Here is a 15,873-nt window from a genome sequence, read left to right on the forward strand (position 1 = left end):
GTTATCACTCTGTTTGGAGCCTGCGTCTCCCTTCATCACAGGCTGGAAGTACAGCAGCCTCTCACTGCCCCCCTCCAGCAGTGCCGCACAGCTTCCCCTGCTGCATTTCCCCCGTGGCCTGGGTCACCCTCCTCAGACTGCCTCGGGGGCGGGCTTTGCCAGATACCTTTGTGCTAGGCTTAGGGCAGACACCAAATTGGCTTTAGTTCAATTTCAGCTCAGAGCTTTTGCAACTCACATTATCTACCAATGGCATAATTTTCAAAAATTTTAATTTTTTTCTTCGATTACTTTCTACCATGTCAAGTTAGCATTCATTCTACTAACATGAACAATTCAGATCTCCAAAAGTGTTTTAAAGCACCTTCCTCAGAAAAGCCCAGAAAGGCTGAGATTTCAAATGGAGGATTGCAATTTCTGTAAGTTTTCATTTTTCATTCATTAACTTTTTTCATTGCTGCTTGCTGTTCCTAAGGATTTTAGTAAACTGCAATTAAAAATTTAACTCCTTTGAATTTTTTTTAATCTTGAGATAAAATCCTCCTACATTAGTAAGACTTAAAAAAAGGGAAATATAAAACAAAAACAAAACAAAACAAAACAAAACCCAAATGGGGCAGCTAGGTGGCCCAGTGAATAGAGCACCAGTCCTGGAGTCAGGGGAACCTGAGTTGAAATCTGACCTCAGACACTTGACACACTAGGTGTGTGACTTTGGGCAAGTCACTTAACCCCAACTGTCCTCCCTTCCTCCCTCAAAAAAAGGGGAGGATAATTAGGGATATTGGATTAGGAAATGTCTTTAGCATAGAATACTTTGTTTTTAACATTTATATCAATACTAAAAGTTTTTTTCAAAAATAAACAATCTTACACATGATATTCAAGCCACTTAACACTGGATACATTTTTTTAAAGTGGGGGAAGCTTATGCCTTTTTTATTCCTAAATTCAACAAAACCTAAAATGAATACTTAATTGGTTACAATTTCAAACAAAAGGCATTAATGACTAAGTCATTAAGAATATAAAAATGATTAGTAAAAAATAATTTTAAGTACATCTAATGGGGACTGATAAAACTATTTTACAGTCTATTATTTATCATATTTAAAAATCTTTATTAGTAAATGACAGTGGGTTCAGATTCTAAATGACTATATGTGCTCTGATTGAGAGAATTAAAGAGAGAGAGAAAGAAGTGGGGAGGGAAAAATAAAGAGAAGATGGGTACAGGAAATTAAAACAAAATGAATTGGATTAACAGCTTAGTCTAAGTAATTAAATAGACATGGAATTAAAGCTAAAATATTTATGCATATTTTCACTTATGGATTAGTGAAAAAAAAAAAATCTTCCAAGAGAATATCAGGATCACCTAAAATAGATAAGTAAGCAGCTATTTTTTCTCCTAGAGAAATCAACTCCTATTTTTTTTTGGAGGGGGCAATCGGGGTTAAGTGACTTGCCCAAAGTCACACAGCTAGTAAGTGTTAAGTGTCTGAGGGCAGATTTGAACTCAGGTCCTCCTGACTTCAGGGCTGGTACTCTATTCACTGCTATCACCTAGCTGCCCCACTCCTACAACTTTTTAAATGAAAACAGACTCATTTAAACTTTTTAAATGTTTCTGTGCCCCTTCAATGCTAAGTGCTAATGCTTTATATTGGGAAGTCCAGGTCTAAGTTCATTAGTGTAAGAAACTCTCCCCTTCCCACAACCCACTGTTTGAAAGTTGCTGGAGCCAACAGAGAAACTGCTGAGCCCACAGCTAGTACCTGTCGGAGGTATTAGAGGTGTAACTTACAGCTTGCCTTCCAGGTTGGCCTCTACTGTGATCCCCCACTGCCTCTCCATTATCAGACTGGGGAAGAGTCAGGATGTTAATTTCAACTAAGTGCCCCAATTCTAGCCCTGGCCTGTGGACACCATCTTTCCCTTATAGATCTGCACTATGTGAGACTGTCCTTCTAATCAAATGCGAACTGTCCAGTGCACTCTATGAGGGTATATTTAAAAAGGTAGGCCAGAACATGCAGAAAAAGCTACTAAACATGATTAAATGGCCACTGAGTGGGCCACTGGATCAAGGAGCCCTTCAGGGACTCTGAAGAACAGGCAGGGCTTGGAAAAGCAAAGAAGAAAGGGCTCATTCTGGGCAGAGCAAATATATAAAAGCCACGACGTGAACAGCAGACTCAAACTTGGTTACAACAAGAAATGTGCACGTTAAAAGGATGGGAGTTAAGCTTGGAGGGGCAGGACCCTGAATTCTAGACTAAGGAATGGGGACTTCATGCTTTCAGTGCCTGGGAACAACATCTGCAAACCTTAATTCAGTCGTGGTCCATCCAACGGACTGGAGTGGAGAGAAGCTGGAGAGAATGTGATTACTTTAGAGACAGCTGTATAGTTCAGGCAAGAAATGGCCATGGACTATACTGGGTTAGAATAAAGCTAGAAGCTTGTGGTCCCAAGAGACCTGGGAACACAATTCACCTGATATTTAGCGAGCAATGGCCATTGGTTTTCTTCATCCTCATACAAAGTGGGGCTATCTGTACTTTCTACCTTACAGGCAGACTGTGAGGATGCAATGAGATAATGGGTATAAAGCTCTTCATGAATGTCAGCAATGAGGGTGGCAGCAGTACTTCAGATTACAATTCTTCTTCCTGCCTTTTCTAGGAATGGGTTCAACCATTTTCCATGCAAAGCCTGAGTTGGCAAGTCTTTTCTCTAACTTCAGTTTATTGAGCAATAATGTTTATGCTGACTTAGCACACACCCTGCCTCATACAGCTTTTGACACACAACATTATCAATCCTTTCAAGACAGGGATCAGGTCTGAGTCTTCTATGGATCTTCCCTAAAGCATTAAACATAGAATTTACCCACCTTGAACACTCTGCTCACTAAGTGCCTGCTGAGGAAACCAATCTTCATGATATGGGATACTGCTCTGACCTTACTGCAATGATCATTCTACTACGTTTTTATCAAAAGTATTATTTTGAAAGTTCATTTTCTTCTGGATACCCTTTTTTAAATACACAAGCCCTGTAAAATTTGGTTGCTTTTTTTTTGCAGTAGATAAAATTTAGTAAAATTTGGTTGCTTTTTTTTTGCAGTAGATAAAATTTAGTAAATAAATAAAACATTATGTTTTATTAATAAAACATAGCAACACTATGCCCCTGCTTCAGGGGAAAAATCTTATCCCTAAACTAATTACAGCATATGCTTCAATTTTGTGGGACCATAATTAAAATTTTCCAGCTTATTAAGAGTACAAGAAAAATTAAGATTTGTAAAATTAATTTGTAAAAATCTGTAAAATTTTCCAAAGTATATTTAGATAGCACTACCATACTTTCTGGCAGCTGAATTTCAGTTTTTTCCAGTTGCCTGAATTTTAAATAATTATTAAATGAAAGAAATTATTGGGGGAATTCTCCCAATATTAAATTTGCCTCAAACTGGGTGAGCTATATATATATATATACACACACACACACACAAACCAGAGACAAGTCAGAAATAAAAGATTTTTGAATTTTTGTTTTATAGGTATTAAATAAGTAAGACAACTATAATCAATTCAAAATTTGCTAGTTAACTCTAATTATCCTAGAAAGATAGAAAGGAAAAAAATCAAAGAGTCACATCTGTACCTGTTGCTTTGACAGTGGTAGGTCTGGTCGGCATGACTGGTTTGGGGGTATTCTGAACAATGACTTTGGGAACTTCTGGAATAACTTCCTGTTCATCTGAAAGGAACAGTAAAGAAAATTCAGACTACAAATAACATCTAAAAATTTTGCCCCAAACCAAACAAACCACTCAACATGACTTAGGGCGTAAAAATTAGTTCCTTACGTTTAAAAATTGTTTTAAATTTTGACCGTTATTGTTTTGACATCACCTTCATTTCTGAAGGTATCCCTCTTCTCTCTCCTACCCAGCAAGCCATCCCTTGCTAAAACTAAAAGAGGAAAATAAAGGAGTTATCAACAAAGTCTGACAGTATATGGCATGTTCCACACCCACAGTCCCAGCACAGCTACTGGAAAAAATAGAGTTCTTTACACTCATCATATAACTTCGGAATTGAGTAAAAAAAGCATTGCAAATTTTTTATTCAAACCCCTTATATCATCATTGTCTGGAAGCCCTAGTGCACAATTCCTCCCCGGATGCAGATCTCAAGTTGGCCAAAACTTATATCTTAGAGAGCTGCCTGGAGTGGTGACAGATTCAGGGATCACCCGGTCACACAACTAGTATATGTCAAAAAGCAACACTTGAATCCAGAATTTCCTGATTGGTCCTTTAGCCCTCTCTTTCTCTACATACAGGTCAAGCTGCTTCTCATCTAAAAATAATCCCATTCAAAAACCTAAAAACTTAATGTTTAAATGATTACTCTCAGTCACAGTGGCCATCTCATCTGAAAAGCAATATAATACAGTCTTTCCATTTCTCAGTCACACACACAGACCAAATCTAGAATTAGAGGAACCCAGTTTAAAACTCTATTACATACTGTGACCTGGACAAGTCACTTAACTCCTCTGTGCCTCAGTTTCCTCCTCTATAAAATGAGTAGGTTAGACTAAATGACTTCTGAAGTCTCTTCCGCCCTAAATCTACATTCTTTCTTAAAATAACGTTTTCTAAGTGGCATGGGAGTGTTTTCCAGATCTGTTAAAAGCTCATTAGTCATCTGATAACTTCTAAGGGGATGCCATCCTGATGCTGCAGCCCTACATCGGGAAGTAAATCCCACTTCTCTGGGAACGTCCTATTTTTGACACTGCTGCCAATCAGGCTTTTGTCAGATTCACTTCCAAGCGCTAGGCAAGGTGTAGGGAGCCCCACGGACGAGGCCGTGGTCCTCAGCTGGCTCCAAGCACACGCACGCGCTGCACTGTCACTGTCATGTGCAGCGAAGAGCTCTGGCTCGGAAGCCCTGGGGGTGACCTTGGCCCAGTCACTTTCCTCGGTCACACGAGGCTCGGACTAGCCGCCGGCCACCGCTACGCGCGGTGCGGGTGAAGGCGCCGCAGGGGGCGGTCGGGGAAGGCCGGCTGTGGCTGGTCCGGTGCTCGCGCACCTGCAGGGCTCCCGGCGTGTGGCCCCGCTCCTTCCCGGGCCGTGATGGCAGCCCTGGCCTCGGCGTCATCCGGCGAGTCCTTCGAGAAAGGCTCCTCCCCAGCCGGAGACCAGACGCGGGGCGGCGGCTGCTGCGGCTTCTCCTTGCCCGCCGGGGCCCCCGACTCCTTTCTCTCCCTCCCTCACCCTCCACCCCTCCAGGCCCAGCCCTGGAGCTCCGGGCCGGACTAGGCCCCAAGCCCCGGACTCGAGTTTAGAGTGTTCCCGGTGGCAGCGCGCCCGAGGCGGGCCGTGACTCCTACTCGGGGCCGAGGCTCCGCGCGGCCTTTCCTTACCTTCCAAGGGCGAGTCCTCCAGGGAGGTCGCCACGGTGGCCGCCGTCGCTACTGCCGCCGGGGCAGGGGTCGGGGCCGGGGCCGCCGGTGGGGCCGGGGCCGGAGCAGGAGCCGAGGCCGGGGCCGGGACCGGGGCCGGTGCTGGGGCAGGAGCCGGAGCCGGAGCCGGGGCCGGGGCCGGAGCCGGGGCCGCGGCCGGGGCCGGGGCCGGAGCCGGAGCCGGAGCCGGAGCCGGGGCCGGGGCCGGGGCCGGGGCCGGGGCCGGGGCCGGGGCCGTGGTCGGGGCCGGGACCGGGGCCGTGGTCGGGGCCGGAGCCGGGGCCGGGATCGGGGTCGGGGCCGGGGCGGAAACCGCTCCGTCAGCCTCAACCTCGGCTTCGGGGTCCACGTCGCGCCCCGCGGCGCCGCTCCGAGGTCCCGGCGGGGAGAGCTGCAGGATGGGCCTCCGGCCGGGGACCGCCCGCGACTTCTTCCCCATCGCGAGCCTCCGCGCCAGCCGCCACTCGCGTCAAGACAGCCAGCAGGGGGAGGGCGGGCGGCGTTGGCACGTCCGCACGCGATCAATATTCATGACCCACTCCCCGCCCCCGAGGCCCACCGCGCCTAACCGGCGCGCCAGCGCGCACGCGCCAGCTCCAGTGGGCGGGGCCGGCCCTAGCCGAGCGCGCCATTGGCTGATGGCACTGACTAATGTCTCTGTTACGTAACAGTCTTTTCTCGGTCGGGCTGAGGGCTGGAGAGAGCTCTTCTTGTCCTTGTCTTTTCTTTTGTATATGTTTTCTGTCTGGGGTCTGATTCGGGGTGTACCTGGTGTCCCTCCCCTGGAGTGTAAGCTCCTTGAGGGGGAAACGATTTCACTTAGAGCTTATTAGTACCTGGCACCAGGCCTGACACGGAGTGGCCAGTGCCTTTGTCGATCCACCGATAAACAGTTATTAGGGTTCTGCCAGGTCCCAGGCAGCATGGAAGGCCTTGCTCAGGCCAACCAGGGAACGTGGTGGACACACCCCTGTTCTGCTCCTGGCATTTCTGCTGGAGTTGTTGACAGCAAACACCACATAGATGCAGAAGCCACGCTGGCTCTCCGAGCAGATTGGCAAGAACCTTGCCAGCAAGGACTAAGAGAAAGGAACCAACCCCCTCTCCCCCTCTATGATTGTCACAGGACAATCGCTTTCCTTTTCCTTTATAGGGATGGACAATGGAGGCATCCTTGGACTCCTGCGGAATAACCTCCTCTCGTCATATAACCTGGAAGATCTCAGTCAGCTGTTGTATAAGCAGTGGACCCCCCCCTTGTAAATCTCAGCTGGAATAGAATCAGCACCAGGTTCTTTGCCACAGGAGAGGAGCCTAATGGCATGCAACACCTCTTCTTCAGTTGGAAGTTCAGCTATAAAGGGACTGACTTCAACTTGAGGTATATAATCAATGGCTTCAACATTGGTTGAAAGGTGGTGTGTTGAGAACACTATGGAAGTATTCAACCCATCTCTTCAGGATCATCTTGGCACTAATCATTGTGCTCCATCAACGCTGAGTAGCTGAGATTTGCCAGAGGTCTTTGGCCCATAAAGTCTTCTGGCCTCAGACACTTACTATGTGACCTGGGCAAGTCACTTAATCCTGTTTGGCTTAGTTTCCCCATCTGTAAGATGATCTAGAAAAGGAAATGGCAAACTACTCCAGTATCTTTGCCAAGAAAACCCCAAATGGGGTCACAGAGTTGGACACAACTGAAGTAACCGAACTTGAGAAACGTGGTGAAGTAAAGGGAAAGTAAGTCTCAGAATCAGGAAAGCCTGAGTTCAAGTTTTGCCTTGGACTTGTAGCATAACTTTCAGCATCCTAGGCAACCCTCCAAGATTATAGATTTCAGATTCAGATTCACAGTTGAACTGTAATTGGTAGAAGGAGTGCCTTCCCTAAACCAGTGAAATCACAGGACCGGTACCACTAAAAAAAAAAGTTATATATGAGAAAATCGAGTCTGAGATATTAAGAGAATTGCCCCTAGTCATAGAGCATTAGAGACAATAGATAACATTAGACAATAGATAAGAGATGACATCCGAGATGGAATCTGAACAAAAGCAATAGCTAGCATTTATATAGTGTTTTATTTAAGATTTGCAAAGTGCTTTACAAATGTTATCTCATTTGATCTTTAGAACTTGGTCATTGGTCATCTTTCTGGAAGAGGACCAAAGTGACATCACTATGTTGGGGTCAAGGTACAGTGTATCCAGCTGTGGTCGATCACACCAATATGAGCTCACAAGTCTCTTCCACAGGTCAGGCACAAATAATCTGTTTGAGAATTTGGGATGGAAAAGAATTTTTACCAGTGTCTCTGATAGAGGCCTTATTTCTAAAATATACAGAGAACTGAGTCAGATTTATAAGAAAACAAGTATTTCTCCAACTGAGGAATGGTCAAAGGATATGAACAGGAAATTTTCAGAGCAAGAAATTAAAGATTTCTATAGTCATATGAAAAAATGTTCAAAATCACTATCTATTAGATAAATGCAAATCAAAACAACTCTGAGGTACCACATCTCACCTGTCAGATTGGTTAATATGACAAAATAGGAAAATTATAAATGCTGGACAAGATGTGGGAAAATTGGAACCCTAATGTATTGTTGGTGGAGTTTGTGAACTGATCCAGCCATTGTGGAGAGCAATTTGTAGCTATGCCCAAAGGGCTATAAAAATGTGCACACCCTTTGACCCAGCAATACCATTTATAGGGCTATATCCCAAGGAGATCATACAAATGAGGAAAGGACCCATATGTACAAAAATATTTATAGCAACTCTTGCTTGTGGCGGCAAAGAACTGGAAATCAAGGGGATGCCCATCAATTGGGGAATGGCTAAACAAGTTGTGGTATATGAATGTAATGGAATACTATTGTGCTATAAGAAATGAAGAGCAGGCAGACTTCAAAAAAACCTGAAAAGACTTATATAAACTGATGCTGAGTGAAGGGAGCAGAACCAGAGAACAATGTACACAATTAATTACAGACACATTATATCTCTGATGACTAACTTTGATAGACTGGGCTCCTCTCAGCAATGCAATGTTCTAAGACAGCTCCTCCAAAAGACTTATGATAGAAAAGGCTATCCACTTTCAGAGAAAGAATTACAGAGTCTAAAAGCTGATTGAAGCAAACTATTTGCTCCCTCTCTGTTTTGTTTTGTTTCTTCTTTTTCATGGTTCATTTCATTGGTTATAATTCTTCTTTACAAGTTGACTAATGTTTAATGTAAGGGTATTTGTAGAACCTATATTGGATTACATGCCATTTTGGGGGGCGGTGGCAATGGAGAGGAAGGAGGAGAAAATTTGGAACTCGAAAATAAATTTAAGGAGAGGCTAGGTGGCGCAGTGAGTAAAGTGCCAGACCTGGAGTCAGGGGGACCGGAGTTTGGTTCTGGCCTCAGACACTTAACACCCACACACACCAAAAAAAACTAGCTGTGTAACCTTGGGCAAGTTACTTAACCCCAATTGCCCTCCAAAAGGCAAAAAAAATAAAAATAAATTTAAAAGTTAAAAATAAAAAGAATTTGGGATGGAGTTGTTTCTAGATTTGCCTATCTCACAGTTCTTTTGAGCTGCTGTGATTCTGCTTTGCTTATAGAGCACAATGCCTTCTCTGATGCAGGCATGCCATGCTGGGTGGTCCTGTGCCAGCATCTCTCATGTCTCACAATTGAGTTCAAAGTGTTTCAAAAGAGAGACCTTGTCCTTCTACTGCTTCTTCTGACCTCTGCGTGAATGCTTGCCTTGTGTGAATTCTCCATAAAATTGTCTTTTAGGTAAATGTGTGTTTGGCATTTGTGCTACTTAGCCAGGCTATCAGAGTTGCAGTCTGTACAGTAGTTTGACTACCCGGCAGTTCAGTTAGAGAGAACCTCAGTGTCTGGAACCCTAGCAGGTCTTTGGCATCTTTCTAAGACAGTTCAAGTGAAAGTGACTCAGCTTCCTGGCATGGCGCTGGTATACCGGGCATGCAGCAATGAGGTCAGTCCAATGGCTCTGTAGACCTTCAGGATGGTAGAAAGCCTAATCCTTCTTCTTTCCCACACTTCTCTTCAGAGACTCCCAAACACTGAGCTAGCTCTGGCAATTCATGGGTCAACCTCGTCGTTTACATGTACATATGTCTTCACAACGTCCCTGTGAGGAAAATGCTATTATTACTATTGTTATCCCCAATTTACTGGAGAAAATGAGGCAGACACAAGGCATCAGGCAACTATTAAGTGTCTGAGGCAAGACTGAAATTCAGGTCTCCAAGTCCAACACTCTCCATTCACCATTTAGGATTCCAAATTAACCAGTCACTCCACCAGCATTTATTAAATAACTGTTATGATTCAGGAATGGGCTTAGACCCAGAGAAGAAAAAAATGACATTTTAGTCTCGAAGTGCTGATACCGGTTAATTTCAGGGTAGAGGAGGCATCTGTTCCTGTGGAGATCAGGGTGGGGTTCATGTAGGAGGTGGTGTTTGAGCTGGACTTTGAAGGAAACTTGGCATTCAAACTGATGGAGATGAGGGGGAAGTGCATTCCAGGCCAGCAGGTTGTTGTGTTTGCCCTTTGTTTTTGAAGAGGACCATGGCATCAGGGAAATGATGCCATGACTTGCAGTTGACTTTGATTTGAGTGAGAAAGGGCTGTGCAAGGTCACCAGCCTCACTTTCTCCTCCAGAGCCATCTGGATCCAGTGGCCAGATGTTCATCAGGATGACTGGGGATGACCCAGGATGCAATGGGAGACATTGGCCCTTTTAGGCTAAGGCCTTTTCTGGTTCTCACACTGAGTGAATAGGCCTCTTCAAGAAGTGAGTCAAGGGATGGCCCCTTTAACTAAAAAAAAAAAAAAATCAAACTGGGAGGGGAAAACCCTCAGGGTTGCTGGCCAAAAATGCAAAGACAGTTGATGGGACTTGGAATGTCATTCTGAATCCAACTCAGTCACTGTATGAATGAAAATTAAACTAGAACTCCAAGGTTTCCTTTGGCTCTAAAGTTTGCATTCAGAGGACCAGAGGAGTCATACATAGCTGGATTCAGCCTCATCAAACCACCCTTTAACACAGGGGTCAAACTCATTTGCTTAAAAGAGAGATAAGACAGTGAGAAACAAAAGAAGGAATTCCACAGGATTAATACTACTGCCAGCTTTGCAGGAGTGATAGAGGGGAAGTCAGAGGTAACTGGTTCTAATCCAAGATGTGACCTAGCAGAACTGGGCTTCTGAGCAAGTAAAAGGTCAGAAGTTTGTACGCATGCTTAAGGAGCACTTTAACATTATCCAACACATCCCTAGGGAGGAGCAAGCTAAATTAAATGCACATGTGATACATGACAAGGGAGGGGGAACAAATCAAGAACATGGAAGAGGTGGTTTAGGAAGTTCCATCTAGCCAAAGGAGAACAAAGTGGGGAAATCTGAATCGGGAACAGGAAATAAATAACCTTAACCGTACATTTGTCTGAGTGAGTGTATTCCTTTAAGGAGTTATCCATTCACAAGGAACGTAAAATAAAAGCTTTCCTGGCTTCACTAGGAGTATTGTTCTTTCTAGAGCAAGCACGATTCACACAAGACATCACTGCTTGGTACATGTTGGGTCTATTCAATAGAATATAAGCTCCTTTGAGGTAGCAGTTCTTTCTTTTTTGTCTTTGAACCAGCCTAGGACTGCTTGGCACATAGTAGTTTAAAAATATTTATTGAGGGGCAGCTAGGTGGCGCAATGAGTAAAGCGCCGGCCCGGAGTTAGGAGGACCCGAGTTCCATACTGACCTCGGGACATTTAACACCCACACCCACACCCACACCCACACAAACTAGCCGTGTTTCCTTGGGCAAGTTACTTAATCCCAATTGCCCTCCAAAAAAAAAAAAAGAATATTTGTTGAACAGAGACTGTGGCAGATGAAGATCAGTTGAAGTAAATGGGGATATTCTGTTTTTGTTCAGTTGTTTCAATTATGTTGGACACTTCATGACCCCACTGGGGTTTTTCTTGGCAAAGATGGTTTGCCACTTCCTTTTCCAGCTCCTTTTATAGACGACAAAACTGAGGCACACAGGGTTAACTATAACGTTATCTGAGGTCAGATTTGAACTTAGGAAGATGAGTCTTCCTGACTCCAGGCCCAGCATTCTCTATCCACTGCTTGGGTTAAAGATCTGAGAAGTGCATCTATAAGAAACAGAATTGTCTTCGAATACAGGAAGGGCTGTCACGTGGAAGAGGGATTAATCTCTTCCTGGTTGGCCTTTGTGACAGGACCAACAGCACAGGAAGGCTTTTCCTAAAGGACAGAGCTGACCCTGATTGGCCTCCAGCTTTCCTGACACAACTTCCTGGTCTATTGGAATAAAAAGCCCTAGCCATGGGAGTCTAGGCCCCTCACAAGTGGTGGATTTCAGAAGCCCAAGAGAGTGGTCCTGTCTTTCACTCTATCTAGCCCTATCAGACTTATTTTCATATGGAGATGTGGAATACCATATTAAGAAGCTAAAAGCCACTGGAGCTTTGTGGTACATTCTTCCCATGTTAGCACAAATAAAACTTTGCTTTTGTTAACTATTTAATGATTCTCAATTGCCTTGTTCTGTGTCTCCATACTGAATGGCAGCTGAGTGCTGATGTTGAGAGCTCCTTCCCACATCTCCAGAGCTAGGAATAATGGGTAGATGTTAGTGAGCCTCACTTTCTTTAGCTATAAAATAAGGGAGAACTAGAAATGCTGAGGTACCTTTTTAGATGAAAATCCTATGATGAGTTCCTTGGATTCCTAATAAATGGACAAAATCACGTCTAGTTTCAGGGGCCCTGATATTCTCAACCTCTACCAGCCCCTTCAGCTCCCTTTTATGTGTGGTCTTTCTCCTTTAGAATGGAAGCTGCTTGAGGGCAGGGACTTGTCTCTCTACTTGTATTTGTATTCCTAGTGCTAGGCACGTGGTGCTAAATAAATGCAGTCAGTCTATCCCTTTGTCTACCCACAAATCCTCTCCAGAACTGGGGTTTATTTGTTGACTAATGACTGAAACTCCTCTAACAGAGAACAAAGTCTTTCATTCCACCAATGGAAGGGAAAGATCTAAAGTACTAATACCTGACTGATAAACACACCAAATCTCAACTTCACTAAAATGTAACCCATCATTTAATCAATGAGAGCCTTCTGTACCTAAAACAGTACCTAAAACAGAAGTACAATGAATATGGCTCTGATTATGGCCACAAAATGCCGAGCTTAGAGCAAAGTCAAAGAAATTCTTCAACATGCACAAAACCAAAGTATACACAGCTAGTTTCTTAAAAGATGATGATCAATAAATTTTAATATACAGAATAAAATCACAGAAGATTTTCTTATCTTCTTTCAAAATCTTGAGACACGAATGCCTCTGACTAGGGAGGTTTAATTTTGGTCCAGCCCTTAGTAAGACTTGAATGGAATCAATCCATAAATGACTCATACCCAGCCTAGATTGAGACAGTACATTGTGACAGAACTGAATGTAGAAATCTGGTATTTTTATGTAAGCTGGACTTTGAAACTTGGAACATTTTTATCAATATAAAATCAAGAGCTGTTTTCAAATTTGGCTTCAGGATCAACATCGGAACATGTCATCTTCAAACACCTGGTGTTAGTTCAGTCTTGGCTTGGGCAAGATATTTTACATTTTATTGAAGGTCATACAAAAACAACAATAACACGATCTCACCATAAATGAAGGACCAAGAAAGGGAGCAATCTTTTCAGGCTGGTTTTTTTGGTATGGAAAATACATGTCAGTTCTGGTTCAAAATGATTCTGCTGAACTACAAAACGTGATGGGGAATGACAGGGTTTGCAGTGGTTGATTTCGGTTGTTCACTACAACAAATCACCAGCCTGTTTTCTTGGTTGATTTGCACATAAACAATGTCTTCAGTAATTTAAAAAAATATAAACTCTACAAAAGCTCCTGAATCATATACAAAAGCAGCTGCTTCAGACCAATATTGAAAACCAGAAATTGTGTATTAGCACCACCAGCCAAGTGAGTACAAGGACCTCTGCATGACTTCTGCCTTGCTGGCCTCTAGATGGATTCAGGCTTAACACTGTACATATCATTTACAGTTTACAGAAATCAGCCTTGAGTGCAGGGCTCCCGGAGAGGAAAGTCTCAAGCCCTAGGAGGCACCAAGAGGTTGCAAAGGTTAGAATGTCCATGATATTAGTGTCGGCGATACAACACATCTCGTGTTGCCCGATCGACTTTTTCCTGGTAGTCATTCAATTTGTCAAGTATTTTCTGATGCAGCTGAAAGAGAGAAAAAAAAAGTCAAATGCTCATGAGGCAGTTCAGGAGTCAGAAAAGAAGCATGCTCATTCCTGGCATCAATTAGAACCCAGATTGCTAATGAAGTTGCCAGCATCTTCCCTTCTTTTTCACTTTCAACTGTAAGGCCTAGGTAGTGAAGGGCATAAAAGTAACATGCTTGCTGGCTCCTAATGAAGTGTATCACTTACAGCAAGGTTGTGTGTGTTGGCACTATTTTCTCCCAGTGATTGAAGAAGCTGGTCAATGGCAGAGTATGGAAGCCACACCATCGGAGAGGTTGCAGACAGTGGAAACTAAAAGGAAAGGATAACTTTTATAAAATGAACTAAATTACTTCAAAAATTCTAAGCTTTTTACTTCTATTCTAAACCTTTAAGAGAGCATATACTTTAGGGGTGGCCAGGTGGCTCAGTAAGAGCACCGGCCCCAGAGTCGGGATGACCTGGGATCGAATCCGGGCTCAGGTACTTAGCACACACCTTGAGCAAGTTATTCAACCCCAATTGCTTAAAAAAAAAAAAGAGCATATACTTTCATTTTTCTTCAAAGCTTTTTTAAAAAAATGTAATGTAAATGCTTTGAATACAGAACACAGGGGTATTTTTGACCTAATTTTCTTCCTTGGTTTAACTGCTTTTAGACACACCAGTCTTTTCCTTAAATAAAAGAGCAAATTTTGGTTCACTTAGTACTAAATTTTCTTTGGAAAGTCCAGTCTCTTCCTAAGGACTAATATAGTCACCATTTCTACAACCAGAACACCACCAGAAATTGATTTAAATTAATAGAAAAAAAAACAATGCTACCATGTGGACTTTCTTTGTATTTTTTTGTTTAAAAGAGAAAAATAACACTGTCCCCCATCTATATGGTGTTTTTTCTTATGGAGGCCAACTCTGACCACAACCCCTTAAGGTAGGAAAATGAGATACATTTTTTTTTTCCTAATTCCCATTCCACAAATTAAAAAATGGAGGTATTAAACACTTATAATTTAGGGGAAAAAAATCAGTGATGTAATTAATTAGAACCCGAATGGTACTAAGATCCAAAGAGAAGTTTAATTACAGAACCTGGCCTAACCAGAAAAAAAAATGTCAATTTATGCCCACCTCAATTCCAAAGTATTGATGTCCTTTCCCCAGTACAGCATCAACATACTCTGAAACCAAATCCACAGCTTCTTCTAAAAGATCATAGTTCAAGTACAGACGGAGTAATTCGGCAGCATCAACTTTCTGCAAAAGGGAAAGATGGCACAGTACGGTATTTTATTGAACCCCCTTCTTACACTTAATAAACTGAGAATTTTAGTGAGTTAAGGTACAAGTACTGTCTAGGGCCTTGGAGTCCTAATGTTTAACTCATTCTGCAGAAATTCTGATTTCTTTGAGTAGGAAGGAGGGGAATTTCTTAGGGATGGTGTCATCTAAAGACTATGATTATTCTTAGAAAATCTGAAATAGGTCCCTTTCCAAAAGAGAACTGATCTTTCTTTCTTTTTTTTTTTTGGAGGGGGAAGGCAAGGCAGTTGGGGTTAAGTGACTTGCCCAAGGTCGCACAGCTAGTTAAATGTCAAGTGTCTGAGGCCTGCATTTGAACTCAGGTCCTCCTGACTCCAGGGCCAGTGCTCTGCTCACTGCGCCACCTAGCTGCCCCTAAGAGAACTTACCTTTATGGTGACTACTGCTAGTTAGTTTGATAAAGATCTGCAGATGAATTAAAAAAAAGAAGTGGGATGCTTCAAGTTCTTCTAGAACACATGGCTTGTTATATTTTCATAGCAATTAAACACACATACACAGGAGCCTTTTTTCTCTTTCTCCATTCTAACAGTGTATGAGAAAGTACTCAAGTGATCTTAAATACTTTTAAATCAGTCAGTCAATGAGCATTTATCAAATACTTATAATGTATAAGCAGGCAATGTGGTTAAGTGTTACATATACAAAGAAAGGCAAAAACAGTCCTCCTGTACTCAAAAAGCTTAGATACTAATGGAGGCAACTTGTGAATCAGTTATAAACAAAATAAAT

The 15,873-nt window shown here is 42.9% G+C and overlaps 2 protein-coding genes across 5 annotated transcripts in view; both read right to left on the bottom strand.

Moving 5' to 3' along the window:
• Window positions 1-5,944, bottom strand: part of FNBP4 (formin binding protein 4) — a 27,477-nt gene extending 21,533 nt beyond the window's left edge. Inside the window, exons 1-3 of one of the 4 annotated variants that reach the window (XM_069091642.1) lie at window positions 5,785-5,944; window positions 5,452-5,658; window positions 3,676-3,771 (exon numbers count right to left, since the gene is read on the bottom strand). In XM_069091642.1, the coding sequence (XP_068947743.1) occupies window positions 3,676-3,771; window positions 5,452-5,658; window positions 5,785-5,929 (448 nt within the window). In that variant the 5' untranslated portion in view covers window positions 5,930-5,944. Of the gene's footprint in view, window positions 1-3,675; window positions 3,772-3,880; window positions 5,262-5,451; window positions 5,659-5,719 lie in introns of those variants that run through there. The other 3 variants (XM_069091644.1, XM_069091645.1, XM_069091641.1) reach the window with 3 other exon arrangements.
• Window positions 5,945-12,811: 6,867 nt separating this feature from the next.
• NUP160 (nucleoporin 160) overlaps window positions 12,812-15,873 on the bottom strand; it is a 383,543-nt gene continuing 380,481 nt past the window's right edge. The window contains exons 35-37 of the mRNA XM_069091646.1: window positions 14,950-15,075; window positions 14,026-14,130; window positions 12,812-13,816 (exon numbers count right to left, since the gene is read on the bottom strand). Of these exons, the coding sequence (XP_068947747.1) occupies window positions 13,730-13,816; window positions 14,026-14,130; window positions 14,950-15,075 (318 nt within the window). The 3' untranslated portion in view covers window positions 12,812-13,729. The remainder of the gene's footprint in view (window positions 13,817-14,025; window positions 14,131-14,949; window positions 15,076-15,873) is intronic.

Source organism: Petaurus breviceps, unplaced genomic scaffold, assembly GCF_028583685.1.
Source record: "Petaurus breviceps papuanus isolate PSGF00001 unplaced genomic scaffold, PetGlider_PUasm1.0 188, whole genome shotgun sequence".
Lineage (NCBI taxonomy): Eukaryota > Metazoa > Chordata > Mammalia > Diprotodontia > Petauridae > Petaurus > Petaurus breviceps.